Source organism: Cricetulus griseus, chromosome 3 (assembly GCF_003668045.3).
Source record: "Cricetulus griseus strain 17A/GY chromosome 3, alternate assembly CriGri-PICRH-1.0, whole genome shotgun sequence".
NCBI lineage: Eukaryota > Metazoa > Chordata > Mammalia > Rodentia > Cricetidae > Cricetulus > Cricetulus griseus.
This window is the reverse complement of record NC_048596.1, coordinates 221,037,721-221,054,480: the sequence shown is the minus strand read 5'-3', so window position 1 is coordinate 221,054,480 and position 16,760 is coordinate 221,037,721. Positions and strand designations below refer to the sequence as shown.

General features: G+C 44.1%; 1 protein-coding gene across 3 annotated transcripts in view; it reads right to left on the bottom strand.

The window, feature by feature from the left end:
• Fam107b (family with sequence similarity 107 member B) overlaps nt 1-16,760 on the bottom strand; it is a 71,045-nt gene that overhangs the window by 10,989 nt on the left and 43,296 nt on the right. For all 3 annotated transcript variants that reach the window (XM_027405206.2, XM_035442826.1, XM_027405205.1), the window contains exon 2: nt 1,444-1,627. In XM_027405206.2, the coding sequence (XP_027261007.1) occupies nt 1,444-1,571 (128 nt within the window). In that variant the 5' untranslated portion in view covers nt 1,572-1,627. The remainder of the gene's footprint in view (nt 1-1,443; nt 1,628-16,760) is intronic.

Below are 16,760 nucleotides of genomic sequence, written 5' to 3'. Positions count from 1 at the left end.
CTGAGAGAGAGAGAAAGAGAGAGAGAGAGAGAGAGAGAGAGAGAGAGAGAGAGAGAGACAAGCAAATGAGAGCAGTCAGGCAATTATCACGAATCAAACATGGAGACTTGACCTTTACACAGCTCCACATCCCAATCCCCCAAATCAGCCCGTGTTTAACTTGCTTTGAACATCTTTCTTTGGGATCAGTTGTAAATTTTTTTTCATGAAGGCTTAGCAAAGAGTGTTAGGGGATGAGTAACCTACAATCTCACAAATCTGAAAATAATCCTATGTAAAGCGCACTCATTCTTCAATAAAGTGACCCTGCATTTTTAACTGTCCCTATGCACTGGTCTATTCTAACATTATTTAAAAAGCAGAGGACCTGGGCTGGCAGGATGGCTCAATGGGTAGAATGATTATTATGTAAGCATAAGTACTTGAGTTTAAATTCCCCAGAAGCCCAGAAGTCACAAAAAAAAAAAAAAAAAAAAAAAAAAAAAAAAAAAAAATCCTAGTCACAGTAGCAAGCACCTGTATCCCCAGTACTAGGAAGTAGAGAAAGAGGAGTCCTAGGAGCTTGCTGGCCAGCCAGTTTTGAAAACCAGAAAGCTCCAGATTGAGATACCCTGTCTAGAACGAAAAATGGTGGGAAAGCCCCGATGTCCAACCTCAGCTCTACACATGCCTTCCTAAGCACTACATATAACATGCAATAATAAGTAAACAAACGGAGAGCGGGAACCCAGCCCCAGGATCCAGAGGCATTCAGGCAGAGATGGAAGTAACAAACAGACTGCAAAGGAAGACTAGAGGTATTTTGCTTCCCCTCTAAAAATTCAACAGAAAGAAGGTAATGATTTAAAACACTACATAAAAGAAACCAATAAAGACACAAAAAGATTATCTTATCTGTTAAGTCTAGTAAGTCTCTGCAACTAGGAAACACCATCACAAGCAGGATTTAAATCAAATTCCTACACTGCCCAAAATGTCAGAGATTTAAAATTAAATAATATTTCTCTTCCACTTAGGACACTCTCTTCTACCCTTATCCCAGCCTCTACCACCCATGTTTTAAAACAGCATGCATGGGCCCAGCAAGGAAGGCACTTGCTGCAAAACTCTACACCCTGAGTTTGATCCCCAGGACCCAATATAGTGAAAGGAGCGAACTGGTGCCTCCAAGTTGTCTTCCACACGCATGAGCACAAGCACAAACAAAATAATGAAGAGTGCTCCTTAAAATATGCAAAGGGACAGTGTAAAACCCTGCCAGTGGCAGCCACACCTGCAGGAGCTTCAAGGAGAGACAGCCTGGCTCTGAGATGCTCATTAAAAGAATGCCTTCAATATGGCAGAAGGCAAAAATCCCTTGAAACCTTTGTAAACACAATTAAAATGAAACCTGGTTACTTTAAAAATTCCTGAAGGAAAACAGTGCTCAATGTATTGCCATACCTCTTTTGATTCATAAGGAGCTCTCTGTGGAGGTCTTGATGGTTTCGGGATGTTTTGACAGGGTTGATTAGCTTCTGGGGCCTAATTAGTTCAGGATTGTCATCTTCTATGTAGTCTGGCTCGGCCATGATATTTCTTGGACTGAGATAGGAGTCTTTGGGGTCAGTTTCCTCAAGCAGGCTATCTGAAACACAAAGAGAAGGTACATTTATTTGCAGCCTCTTCTGTCAACACTTCCTTCACTGATGCTCAGTCTCTAAGAGCTGTGTCCAGTCTGTCACACTAGGACACGCTGTCCTCCAGTATCTACTTCAGAGGCATGCTTTCCTCCCATGTCTACTTCATGCACATTACAAATTGATGCTCCTAAGGATTAGAAAGCAACAGGGCAAAATAAGACCTCACTATTGTAACCTCACTCCTGTCCATGCAAACCACACTCGGAGTTCTAGTCACATAGGGCACCTCCTGCCACTGCATCTCAAAGGCAACATCACAAGAAATACTTGGGTACCACCAGCTCTTTCCTCAACCTCAGCAAACGAATTTGCACTACCCAAGTATGCATGGAGAAAAAAACTTCTAGCACTCACATGGATAACAGGCAGTCTGTTCCCTTCTATCCACTCATCTATTCTCAGGGCTACAACTGAGAGAGAGCAAAGAAAGGGAAGGTGGGTGACCTGGCAGCAAGATCCCTTTGGGGACATATAGAGAACATGTCCCTGGAAAACAACAGAACAATATGCTGACATTCTTGGGGAGAGCCACTTAACCCTTCTGAGACTCCCTCCCTGGCTCTCTCTGGGTCTTTCTGGAACTGTCCACTCTATGACCCCAGTGTTTGCACCCCCCTTCATGGAGAAACTCTCCCAGAAAGCAAGGCATCTGTCTCCTTTCTTAGACACCTGTAACTAACCAGGACTGTGATGCCTGAGAATGTGACTACTATTTCAAGACAGAAGAAAAGTCCCACTTGGGGGATGGAGCAACAGGAGCCAGACTGACTGCATGGCAGAAGCCAGGCAGGGCTGGTGCTAGTGAATGACTGCCATGCATACCAAGATGCATTCCTTGGTGCTGACCCCATGCCTGCTCCCTGACCTCAGAACAAACCAGATGAATATTTCATAATAATTAACAGGAGATTTGTACTTGCCTGTCCCAGTTCAGTGATTTTGACTTTCAAACTCAAAATCAGATAAGGGCCTGACTACAACAAAGTATTCCAACCTTGCCTTCTGTGGAAAGCCCACGGTTACTACTACTAAACCTGGTTACTTCCTCACTTACTAGAAAGGTCAGAGATCTACTGAGTCAGAGAACAGGGGAATGTGTGGGAGGAAGAGCCACACCTAAATGGTTTAGACTCCAGCTGTCACCTTCCTGATACACACACCACAACAAACATCCGGATACAGGGTAATCACAGGTTTCTGTCTATTGTCTGCAAGGACAAGGACCATCTCTCCTCCAGAGCTAATCCCCACCCCTCCAGGAACATGGAAATGTTGGGTTAACATTGAATTATGAAGTCCGCACTAACTGGAATGCTAAGAGTTCCTCCATGAATAAGCTCTTAGTCCAATGCCAGCTTCTACCCATGAAAGACACCCACCTCAGGTGATGACAGGTGGGCTGGGGCTAAGTGGAGGTGGAGGGAGAAGAGAAAGCAGGGCATCTATCCATGAATTCCAGCACAGACACGGGGAAAGAGCAAACATATATGCAGCGACAATCAAAGCAGGAATCCAAGTTTCAGTTATCAGTGATGTCTCCCTGAACTCCTGAGCTGGATACTAAGCTTCGAAGCCGAAACTAGGCAAAGTGACAGCCAACAACTACCAGCACCTTAAGGATAGCATGTGCAGGTGGAGGGCCACATGTGACCCCAGCAACAACCCTAGAGATAAAAGATTCAGACTCTTCAGCAATCAGAGAAACAAAATTTCATAACATGCTGGTGCTTATACTGATAATGGCATAATCTAAAAATAAATTGCAAGGCCACTAATCTCAAAACCTAGGTTTGCCAAACTGCAATACCTAATGTTTGTTTTAAAAAGTGCTGTAAAAAATTTTGAAAACTAACATGAAAATAAACATATTAGACACGCAAAGAATAAGCCAACTAAAAGAAAAAATAGCTGTAGCTGCATCGTTTTAAATATTTGAGGTAACACTGCATGAAATATTAAGGCTCAAAGCTACCAAATGAGGAACGCATAGAAGAGAACCCACACATTGCCTAGATGTTGCTAATATCAGACCTGCAACCTTAACCAAAAGGAGAAATACAAACCTTGTACATAGGGAGCGAGGGATCTCATCATAGCCAACCTGACTTTAGCACTGCTGCTCCCGGGCAAAATGTGACTCTTTGCTTGAAATCTCAAATGCACAAGGCACAGCTCTACAGTCCCTAAAGAGCCCAGAGCAGATTCATTCTAGTTAATCAGTAGACAAAGCAGGCCACCTGCTTCCATAAAAGGACCTGCTTCTCTACTTCAAGCCATGACATCCATTCAATGCAGGAGTGACTCCAAAGGTCAAAGTTCCAGAGGGAGGGAGGGTTGGGGACAGGCTGAAGGCAGACAAGGAAAGAATGGGGTAGCCCTTAACTCCAGGTGAGAGGAGACTTGGACCAGGATGCTACAGCACAAGTAGGTGGCCATCCTAAGTGTTTATGAATTCTCTGTTAGACTTTAGCTTCATGGAAGGCCTCCTCTCTGACACTAACAGAGTGGTGAGATGTTAAGTAGGGCCTCCTACTAATCAGACAAGACCCTGGGGGCAGTGGGGTGGGGCTCCATGAGTTCTCTAACCAGAGCAAACACTGTCTTTAATTTTCTCTGTCTTGGAGTAGGGGAGTAGGCACAGGAGCCCCCCACCCCAAGTCCCATGTATAGACTCTGGTCTTCTGTGGCCCAAGCAGTAGGCGTGTGCAACGCACCTCCTGCACACTGCTGTAAAGGTGTTGGGAAAAGGGGTGAAATGGCCCGAGGCAGCTTCTCCCTGTGCCCTCATTTCTGTACCACAAGGTGGCTGGTGCAGCACCTGGGAACTAGATAGGGCCACTTTTCCTTGGCTTTCCACCTGGAGCCATGAGGGCAAAGAAGCAGCCATATCTATGGCTTTCCTACTGGCTCTCTCATCTGTCAGCCATCCTGTTCACAGTTACTCAAGACCAACAACAGAATTCTGATCATGTGGCCCGTGCTCTGACTGAACTGGCATAAACACTATGCATCTTCACTCTCCTTGGCCTTCCTCCACCTTCCTCCACGTGAGGCCTTGGCCACTGCTGCTCCCTCTACTCAGACATGATTGCCCTTTTCTGTTCCATCCACCAATCCTTACAGCAAGCCAAATCTCACCCATCCTCTCAGATGCAGAGATATGTCATGTCTTCCGGGAAGCTTCTCCTAATTTCCTGACTGTAATTAAACTCTGGCCTCCAACCACTATAGAATCATCTTTTCTCTATTTTTCTATTATGCATCAATTGTGCATTTCAGAATATCTACATGTAACTTTCCATCCCTTTGTTGCAAAGACTCTCTTCAGCCACTTTGGATTTGTTCTATGGATGTTACTTAAAAGAAGTAACCAAATCAGGGGTAAACTACCAGTAGAGGGAGCCCCTGCGCAATTTGATTTCCTTGAACTCTTGGAACTGTGCTCAAAGTAGGGTGGGAGGCCAGTGGGGGTTCTTCACTGAATATCAAGCAACCAAGAAAGCTGAGAGTAAAGATGTAACAGAAAATCTAAAAGTAAGGGGGATATTATCCTTATATGAAGTATCTCTTCTAGAAATTAACACAAGATACTGATACTAGTGGCCTTTTTTATGTTGTCACTGCTGCTGTTTTGTCTACCAAATATCAAGTCAAGGAAAGAAAAATCAGTGCTGGCTCAACTAAGGAGAAACACAGTGGGTTGAGATCTTAGACAAGGCTTAATGTCCTTGACTTCAGTTCCCTGCCTGTCTTTGAAAATGGAAGGAATAATGTAAAAGTAGCCTGTTATTACCTAGGCACCCTCATTAATCCCTGCTGTGAATATGAGTCCTTAAGTTGGAGTTATTACTAGCCAAGTATAGCCCACACCATTACTTACTTTTTCTAGAGGTGTAACTCATTTCTTTTGGCCATATTTCCTTCCAAACCATGAATTCAAATAAATAATGCACACTGGTAACAATCAGTGAGTATATGTGGATACACAGGGGTGTGTATAGTTGTTCGTGCTCTGTGTGTGTGTGTGTGTGTGTGTGTGTGTGTGTGTGTGTGTGTGTGTGTGTGAATGACATCTGTGTGTGGAGCACAAAGGATAACCTCAGGAGTCATTCCTCAGGATCTCTTCACCTTGTTTTGATACAGGGTCTTTCACACAGGACTCACCAATAAGGCTTGGCTAACTAGCTAATGAGCCCCAGAGATTGCCCTATCTCTACCCACACTGCTGGAGTCTCAGGGACTGACCTGTCTCTACCTCTCTCCCTTGCTAGGGTTATTTGCACACACCACTATACCCAACATATGTGTGCTGGGGATCACACTCAGGTCACACACTTATGCTTGACAGTAAGCATTTAACTACCAAGTGCTCTTCCCAGCCCAACATTCAGTAGTTCTAAGACCACCATGCTTACAAACACTGCATCCTGGTAGCTCCAGACAGTGTCTTCCCGAGTTAAAATAATGATTCCCACTAAACACTTGCCCCATGGACCTAAGAGAACGAACACTTATTGTGGCTGAGCTTCACTATCAGGCCATTCTGGTTCCATCTTTGCACATCTGTACACAAAACAGATACAATGCAAAGACTAACCTTTCATAATTGAAAATTAAATTTACAGATTATGACAATTTTGATTTGCCTAAATATAAAAAAATCTGATTCTATCTGGAAGCCTTAAGACTTGAATTCTGGTTTAAGGAGCTACCTGTTTCGTGGCAATGCATATACCAGATGCACACACATACAGCAGGGCACACCAGAGCCAATCAACACCAAGCAACTGAACTTTTGAACCGCAACAACTACTCCCGGAATGCTAAAAGTATCCTTAGGCATTCTTTCCGATAATCTAGTCTCCAAACTGGCTCTAGAAGATTCTGGCAAATGCTAGTAACTCTGAGAAATCCAAGATACTTAAGACTTCAGACTAGCAAAATCAGACGTGGGTCAGCCTGAAATCCGGAATGGACTTCTTGGATCTATGGCAGTCTCCTCCCTCTGCCCCTAGATTCCCAGACAGACAGGAAAATGAGTTAGTGCAAGACTCTCCCCAGTGGCACTGGCCTCATCTGCCAATGTCTTGAACAGCCAGGCCTTGACGTGAACCTAAAAAGTCAGTGTGGGCCCAGGAGCCATCATCCGATATTCAAAGGCATTTGACAAATGCTTGGAGGCCCTTTGGACACAAACATGCTGTGAGAATGCTTGGGGAAAGACACATCCCCCCCCCCCCGGGGAATTATCCACATAAACACAAGTGTTGCTTTTCATATTTTGCCAAGCTCTACTACTGTTAGAGGAGACCCTAGCATTCCCAAGTGGTCCATTTAAAGCAACGATCTTGACCAATTTGCTCCCAATATGTTGCTGTCCAAACCCCACACAATGATATTCTTGGGAAAATGTCCAAACTCACTTTCTCATCAGTTTTTTCACTCCCTCCCCTCAATGTATTTTTAAACAAGGCACATGCTTTATATTTAGAAAATGGGAAAAGGGGAAGGCTCAAGAAACACCCAGAAGTCAGAACGTGTACTAAAAGCCATGATAAGCTAGACCAGTGTCAGGACCAACCAGGTGGTGATGGTACAAAAATACACCTGGGCATATAATGTTTGACCCAACAGTCAAACAACTCCTTAATTGACATCAGGATGATGTTATCTTAGGAGTGGGTGGTGAAGGGAAGACATAGGCAGGGAGAGGGGATTCCAGGGTATGATGTTCATGTGCTAATACCAGCTTTGGTTGCACAAGGTGCTCATTCTGTAGATCCATCAAATGGCACTTCTGGTCCCTGCCCTTCTCTGTAGGCATAATAAACACCTCAATAAACACAAATCCATAACACTGCTATTAAAACTGTCAACTAAAAATCAATTAGTTGTTGCAAAGCTATTAGAATTTAGTCTTGCTAGCCGGGCATTGGTGGCGCATGCCTTTAATCCCAGCACTCGGGAGGCAGAGGCAGATGTATCTCTGTGAGTTCGAGGCCAGCCTGGTCTCCAGAGCAAGTGCCAGGATAGGCTCCAAAGCTACACAGAGAAACCCTGTCTCGAAAAACAAACAAACAAAAAATTTAGTCTTGCTAACAGCAGGGTATCTGTGAGAAGTTTTGGTGAGGGTCCAGTATTGATGGTGTAGCAGAAGCCAGAGGCGTTGAACCAGACCAACAACCCATTACAATGAACACTGCAAGTAAAGCTGTTTGGGCAAAAGGATATACTGTGTGGCACACCGCAGCTCCCAAGGCCATGACAACAAATGGATATGTGATGGAGATATGAGTAAGAGAGAGGAACAATTTTTTTTGTTGTTTTTTTATTTTGTTGGAGGGAGGCTACAAGGGTGGAGGACAGACACGGAATGACTGGGAAATGAATGGGATTTGGGGTACACAATGTGAAATTCACAAAGAATCAATAAAAAATTACCAAAAAAAGGAATTTGGCCTTGCATCTCATTATACATGTAAGCATAGTAATCCTATGTCTAACCTTAACAGCATAAAATAGAGACATGTTAAAAGCACAATGTATCTTGACCACTTTTATTCTGCCTCCAGCCCAGTACCTATCTACTTTACCCATTTTGCATAAGGTTCCATTGAATATTACAAAAAACATGCATAACATATCCATGTGTGTACACAGTGGTAGAGCTGGCTTGAGGACCAGTAGTGCCGGATAGGCCCTCGCTTAGGTTATTTACCAGTTATGCGATTTTGTTTAAATGGCTTACCCTGCATCCCGACTTTCTTAACTGGAAATCTGTGCTAATACTCCAACAGTTGTGGACTATTCTAGGCATGAGAAGTGTGGATGTGGAACCCAGCTATCACCCAACAGTGCCCATCTATGCCCCAACACACCTCTCCATTAATGAAGTGCTAGCAAAATGGGTGATGACAGTACCCTACAAGTCTGGTGTAGAAACAAAGTTAATATTGATGAACCCAAGCTTAGCCTCTTTTTTTTTTTCCAATCTTGACCCAAGAAAAAGAAAATCCCTGATAGGCCAAGCACTGGGTGGATTCCATGCCTGCCAAGGCCTGGGAAACCCCAAGAAGTCCCCCAATCTCCTTGATTCGGTCTGACCTCTAACAGTGAGTGGCCGTCCCTTTCACTGGGATTTTTAGTAATCTGCTGCACATAAGAAAATGTCCTGAGCCCAGGCCAATGACATACATAAGAAATGTCTTACAGGAAAACAAGTACACCCAGTTCACGTTTGCAATTTATTTAATCTCCCACATATCTTGTGGAATATGGTTTAACCACCAGTTGGTGCAACTCCAAAAAGACCAAAACAGAAACAAGGGAGATCCTCACAGAGGCACTGTTTGTACAATATTCAAGGAAACCCTATGCAAAGGACACAAGCAGATAAGCAATGAGCTGTCAGCTACTGTAATAGTTTACACATCTACATTCCATGCCACTGACATCAGACAAAGATTACTAGGCCTGTGGGTTTAAGATGGAGTTTTGCTGTCATTGTAGATCTATACTACCATTTAACCACAAATTATTCAAATATACATGGTGGCTACAGGAAAGAGAATGGTAGAAGAGAATGCTAGAAGACTCAGATCCTACTATGGATTCATCAGAACACAGTGATACTGCCAATTAGTAAGCAAAAGTTTGGGTTGCTTTCCATGAACACTAGCAGAGAAAATCCACCTTCTAGCCACTCAACATCTAACACTGCCAAAAAAAAAAAAGGCCCTATCTAAAGATGGCCAACTACGTGAACAAAGTCAAAGATGGCAATTCCTGAACAAGCCAGTTTTGATAAGTTGGATATTCAAACAACCTTAGAAAAGTCTGAAGACAAAATGCAGGGACAATGAAAATAAAAAGATAGCAGTGTTGGGTCAGGTGTGGCTCAGAGGCAGGGAGCTTGCCTAAAGAAGCTTTTCATACCACAGGCAGTATCACACGATAGTAAGTACATACACACTACCCACATGCCAGGCTATGAGACAGTGTTTAGGAGGTCAAGGGCAGAGTTCAGAATGTCCTCCTAGGCTATACTACTACTCCAATGTGCATGACAGAGGGAGAAAAGGTTCTTTGGCCTTAGCAAACAGTAACACAAATGCAAGAGCTAAGCAAGGTGAGCAGACAGCTAGCCCACAGCAGAAGTGGAGAAACACACAACATAGTAGGATGAAGACAACAAGCCAGAGCCAAATACCAACAGACTACTTAGTACCATCTGAGGCTCAAAAGCACAGGCTGGATTATCAACCCCAGGAATCCACTAGGGATTAAGCCAGCAAATGGCTGAGTTGGAGGACTCCAAAGAAGTATCACCCAGGGTAGAGTCTTAGTAAGCATCCCCTTCCCAACTGTCCTCTGACAGCTGATTGTATCTTTTGGTCAATCAGATGTTCTTTCATATGAAATGCACTGTGCTAATGACCCTCAAGGTCCATCCATGAGGAATGTGATCCACAAGGCAGTCAAAGGCAGGAAATGTATCACTGAAGACAACAAATGATGTTCTCCCTCCTCTCAGCACCACTGTACAAGTTCCCGCTCCCATTGCTGTCATCCTCAAGAAACTCTCTCAGCACTCACCAGCCTATCCCTTGGGTAATGTTCTCCTCAGCCTGTCCTCCAAAGCAGTTGCTATACATCAGCTGCATTTGAAAGCCAATCTTTGGGGTCTGCACCAAAGCTTTTTTGTGCTTCATAGCCCTCAGTGACAATGGTATCCAAGAACAAAATCTAGAGCCTTAAAAATACCACCCCATGTTGCAGAGCCCCCGTTGAGGGCCCTACCCTGCCTGGGGAGTGGTGGGTGGATGGGGTGGGGGTGGGGGAGGAGGGATGGGGGTGAGGGGAGGGAGAGGGAGAAGGGACTTACATGTGAAACAAGCTTGTTCCCTAACTAGAACTAATAAATTAAAAAAAAAAAATACCCCACCCCATACTTGTATCTGAAGACACTATAAATTTTCTCTTCATGTTGCAATGTGAGCCATTTCTAAAGTAAGACTGAGGACCACTGCCATCTTTCCTAGCTCGACTCAAATTCCAACTGTGGACTTCAGCATCCACTCAAGACCAACTGTGCAGTCAAACTTCATTTCATTCTTTATTTACAGCAGTACTAGACACCATCCAGGGGCAAGAGTGAATGGCCAGCCAGTTTGCCCTACCTAGCTATTACTACAGCAGCAATCATCCAGGCAAACACAGGCTGAAGCAGCTATCTACTGTACACTGTCCACACCAGCCTCCCACTGGTAGAAGCCACCCTGGGTTCTCCTAACTTCCTTATTTCACACCTGTCTCAGACAGGGTCCTCTCAAAGCCTCCATGGAGGACCAATCCACTCTGGATTCTCTTCCATAAATTCATTTGGAAACCATTCTCTAACCACTGCTAGAAGCCTCGTTCCCTCTTCACCCTTCGCCCCAATCAGCTCCTCTCTGGGCTCCATCACTCCTGGCCATCCTTCCTTCTCTTAGACCAATCCAATATGTTAACTTAGCCAGAGCAAAAGCCCACAAGCTAAGCATTGCTGCCATCTCAGGACCATAGTCAGGTCCTCAGTCATCCTTCTGAATTTCCGGGTCCAGCTCTCCCACATCAATAGTATGTGTGTGTGTGCGCGCACACGTATGCACGCACACGTATGCACGCGCGCGCGCACACACACACACACACACACACACACACACACACACACACACACACATTTCCTCCTCTTCTTGTTTTCCTCCTACATGATGCCACTCTCCAGTACAATGAAAACTCCATACATCTTGCAAAGACCTAGCTCAAAGCTTCCCCTCCATGAACATAGTATTCCTGATGAAATAGCTCCCTCTCATCTGAACTGGTATGTAAGATGCCCTTGTTAACATGGACTTAACATCTGACATTCCTCTGTCCTGGAAGCACATTTTTCTTACCATCTCTGTGTGTCCCTGCAAGAACAGATTCTAATACACAGCAGAAAGAGACCACTGAACACATCCATCATCGCCCCTCCCTTCAACACAATGCCGCTGACCTATGCCACACAAAGTATAAGCAGCCTCACTGTGACACCAGACTACCTATTAGAAATCTGGGGCTGCCAATTACTTGTACCTTTGGTTGAGTCCCAGGAAACCTGCTACACCTCTGGTCCTTCTCCACATTGCTTTCCACAGCCCCACACAGCACAAGGCCACAAGGCCACAAGGTCACATCAAGGGCCATTTTAACAAGGTGCTAATTGAATGAGGCACACACTGAGGGATCAGAGTATGCAATGGAGTCACTAACCTTACCCAGTCCCATTCTTGGTGATTCTTCCAGTGTCACTTCTTTATGTCCCTGTGGGCCACTGTAAACACTTTTCTTAGGATCCTAAAATTAATCCTGAACTTTTCTTATCCTTCCTATTAAGCCAGAAAAAGAGAAGCCTGACTCTAACGCATTCCTTGTCCTCAAAAATATCAGTTACACATTGTTCAACTGAATGTGACCGGGTACTGGTCATGCCAAACCTTGAAGGTAGGCCTTGGGTTTGCAGAAGAAGCTGAGAACCAAGGAGGGCAGATGGACATAAGCTTTGAGCAAGTTCCTTCTCTAACTTGGTCTCAGGTGCTTGGCACAAGTTCTAGACAAGTTCTGTTTGCTACAGAGCTAAACAGGGAAACCAATGTCCATTTTCCAAGCAGCAGCGTATGCTTCTTAAAACGGCTCAATTAAATCCTCACTGAAGGTCCATACACAGCACCTGGTTGGTGAGATAGATCAGCAGCAAAGGCACTTGCTGCCAAGCTGGAGGACCTCAGTTCAATAGCCAGGATTCCCAAGAGGAAAGGACAGAACCAACTTCTTCATGCAGTATTCTGACCACCAGGTGTGCTATAACATCCACCAGGATGTGCAAGCAACCAACAAGGATCTGGCCACCAAAAGATAACCCTGCTTTGTGTCAGGTGTGAAATAAATATTTGTACGAGCATCAGTTCATATAAATGTTCCCTGAAATAATTAGCAGTTCATTAATATGCAGTACATTAGTCTAAACAAGCCTCCAAGCAACTGAAATGCTAATTAATGATCTTGTTAATAATTGATTACCCTATACTCACTGGCCTTAAAATGTGATAAATTATACCTATCCCATAACAGCTGAGAAATGACCAGTGCACACTTTAGATTTAAGAGTCTCCTTTTCTGCATAAAACAGTCTGAAGAAGTGTGAAGTTCAAGGGCCCTCAGTTCCACTGAGAAAGCATTCTCTGGTCTAACAGTGTCACCCAGAGGCAAAAGGCACAGGTTGTACTCAGCAGTTGGCACTCTTCAGAGGAAAGCACTGGCACTTATTCCATTACTACAAGGAAAAGAAAATATTTTCTTATTTTGAATTGCAATACGGAAACTGGCACACAAATTCTAAAACATAATTAGAAGAGAGCCATTCTTTGTCCAGGTTACTCAGAGGTCTTAGTGAACCACACTGGAGGAAGAACACCTCTGACCTAGGCCTCTTGGCTCACAGAGGCCCAGCAGGGAAGCCCCTTGAGCAGAAGCACTGCAGGCAGACCTGAGACTAGCCCATAACTGCAGGCTAAAGGAAGTGACCACAGTCATGCAGGCCCCCAGCTGTCTGTCCAGCTGTGCCCATTACAGTACTTTCCAAACAAAGAAAATCTGTAACACCCAACTCCATTCCAAGGTAGGCTCTTTGATTCTACAAATTAAGAGAAGAGTGAGGAGGAAAGAAAGGAGAAGGAAGAAGGGAATGGGGCCCAGGAGATGGCTCTTCAGGTAGACGCACTTGTCAAGTAAGCCTGATCAGTCACCAGAGTTCAGTGCCCAGAGCCCACAGTGGAAGGAGAGAACTGACTCCTGAACACTGTCACCTGCTCTCCACAGTTGTCTGACCTTCACAAGAGCTCCATGACATGTGCACACACACACAGACAAAGACACTGCACGTCCCCCAACACACACGTGATAATAAATACATCTTAAAAGGAATAACATAAATCTCACTTGTTTACATGGTGAAGCTCAACTGAAAATAATCAGTTTGCTGGGGCTGTAACTTGGGGGTAAGAACCTTGTCTGGCATGCATGAGGCCTTGGGTGTGATCTCCATCACTGGAAACCAAACAGATGGATAAGTGAAATTTATGAAACTGTACAAAGGTAAGGCTGAGCCAGATGACCCTGAGGTCCTTTGAGAGTTATACACATCTTGGTAAAAGAGGAGCTGAGCTCATCCATTGACCTCCACCAGCTTGGCTTAGGACCAAGGGCTGTAGAATATCTGACACCATAAAGAGTGTCCCCTCAGATTCCACAGAGGCCCTGGGAGGCCCCAGGTGGGCCTCCACTCTACCCAGCCTGCTCCCTAGAGTCCCTCTCCTACAGGCAGGCCCACACTGAAGGCATTATGACTGGGTTTCAGCTTCCCTCACCTATCTGCACTCCCTCCATATCTGAAGAGTCAAGTGTTGGGCCTCTGTGATAGAGAGAGCAACAGGAAATAAAGAGTGGACCTCGCTTTATTAAACCCAAACTCCAAATCCAGGGCCTCCTAAATATGAGACTAGAAACAGTTTTAAAAGCAGGGATTCTTAGGGCTAGAGAGATAGCTCAGCGGTTTACAACCAGTACTGTTCTTCCTGAGGACCCACGTTCCACTCCCAACATCTACACTGAGGGCTTACAACCTCCTCTAACTTAAGCTCCTGGGGCATCTGATGCCCTCTTCTGGCCTCTGTGGGTGCTGCACTCATGTACACATACATGCATACAGACGTAATCAAATAAATCATCAAAAAAACATGTTTCTATGACCACCTCATTATCTCATTCTGCAGCTTTCCATTAAAATGAAATAGAAAATCTTGAATATGTAGCAGTGGCACAATACCATGTATCATCAATGTTTATTGCTCTTGCAGAAAGTCATCTAAAATGTGTATATTACAACACCATGACTTTCATGCAAGCCTAAATCCCAAAAGATGCTCTGAAAACAGAGCACTCATTAGCCTTCTTATTGCTTCCTTGGCTTTTCTTGACTTGTATTTACCTTCTCCAAAATTCATGCTATTCTTCACCTAATCCCAGACACAGAACAAAAGAAAAAAAGGAAGGAAGGAAGGAAGGAAGGAAGGAAGGAAGGAAGGAAGGAAGGAAGAGAAACCACTTTTTTCCTCCTCATTCCCCTGCATTTAGAATTCATAAGCTATTTTGAGAAGATATATTGGAGAAAATATATTTTACAACTTCCTTTCTGAATAATTGTTACTGACAAGTAGCGAAAGGCCTTAATACTCTTAAACTAGGTAAGTCCAGTTCCAGAAATTTAACTAGAGAAAAGAGAAACATTGACAAAAATATCAGGAGGCTGGAGAGATGGCTTGGAAGTCAAGAGCACATACTGTTCTTGAGGTCCTGAGTTCATTTCCCAGCACCCATGCCATAAGTGAGTGTTAAACCATTAAGGAGGAGGAAATAAAAACACCCACATTATGGCTCACAACTGCCTTTAACTCCACCTCCAGGGCATTTGATGCCCTCTTCTGGCCTCCATGGGTACCTGCACTCACATGTACAGACACACACAGAGACACAGACACACACACAGAGACACAGACACATACACACAAATAAAAACTTAAAAATAAACAAGAATATTATTTCCAGCATAATCTGACAGTGCAAAAAGTAGAAAAAGATATTAAATATCTAACAATGAAACAGAATAAGCAGTAAAATTAGATATCATTAGAATAATGAAAGGGAAAATATTCATGATTCATTAAGTAGGAGAAAAACACCAAATTAACATGCCCTTTGTTTTGAGTGCATTTGTGTTCATGGAAGCTCAGCACAGAGATCTGCTGTCTCAAACACCAGAGCCAGCAGCATCAGCACCACAGGAAACTGTCTAATACAATCAGAACCAGAATCTCTGGGGATGTGCCAAACAATCTGCATTTCCATCATGTGTTCTGGGTACCTCACAATCTTTAAGGGATAGTAAATGCAGTCCTTGACAGATGGGGAAACTAAGGCACAGTGCATGTTGGAAATAAGCCTACCAAGCTAGTGAGTAATAGTGTCACACAACGCACTGCACTAACAGTATCTCTCTCTGTAACAAATGTTTGGAATCCTGCTCTGTGTTCTTTGTCCTAAATATGGAACATGAGGCATCTCGGGTATTATTTCATCTTTCTTCCTAGTGCTTAGCACTTAACTATGAAGTTATTAATGGCCACTAATGCTGGCATCCCCATTGACACATGCTCTGATGAGTACCCTAAGCAGCACTGTTGAGGACCACACAGAGAGGTTTAGATGTAAGTGCACATTATTAAATCCCAGCCCACATCATCAGCAACTGAAATACAAAATGCTTAAGGTATCTCTGCTACCTGCTAAGGTACAGTGGCCATGTAGCCAGCCCATAACCACTGTCCACAAGCCTCAAGGTGTACCACATTTAACTTTATGCAAATTTTAACCAATTTATTTTGATTATTCTGGTTTCTGCATTATTCTTTAATCTGAACATTAATGTGATACTTAAATATTTATACCATGCCACTCTGTATTCACAGAAGTCAAACTGGGAGGGGAAGGGAACCACAGTTCATCCTGATGCTTCAAATTCCTGATTAAAAGGCTTTCCCTGGCATTTCTGTTGCACAGCTCAGTCATTCATTTCAGGAAACTACAAAGGGAATGAACTGGGAAGAGGGCAGATTGGGACCTGGTTGTTCCTGAGAGGAAGGAAGCTACACAGACAGACCACAAGAAACTTCTGCTGGAATTGCTTTAGAGAGATGAATAATAATGCAGAGAATTCATGACTGTGCTCAGCTGACAAAAGGGATTCAAACAAGATGCTCGATCTTCAAAAGACCTAATGTCGGACACTCTGCAGAAATGACCTGTTCTGCTTCCCATTGTTACAGAAGAAGAAACTGAGGCCCAGAGAGCTGAGGCAACCAAGACACAGACAAAGAAGGCAGCGAGATCTGGGCATGGGGCAAGGCCAGCCTTGGGTCCACACTTCACTGTATCACACTG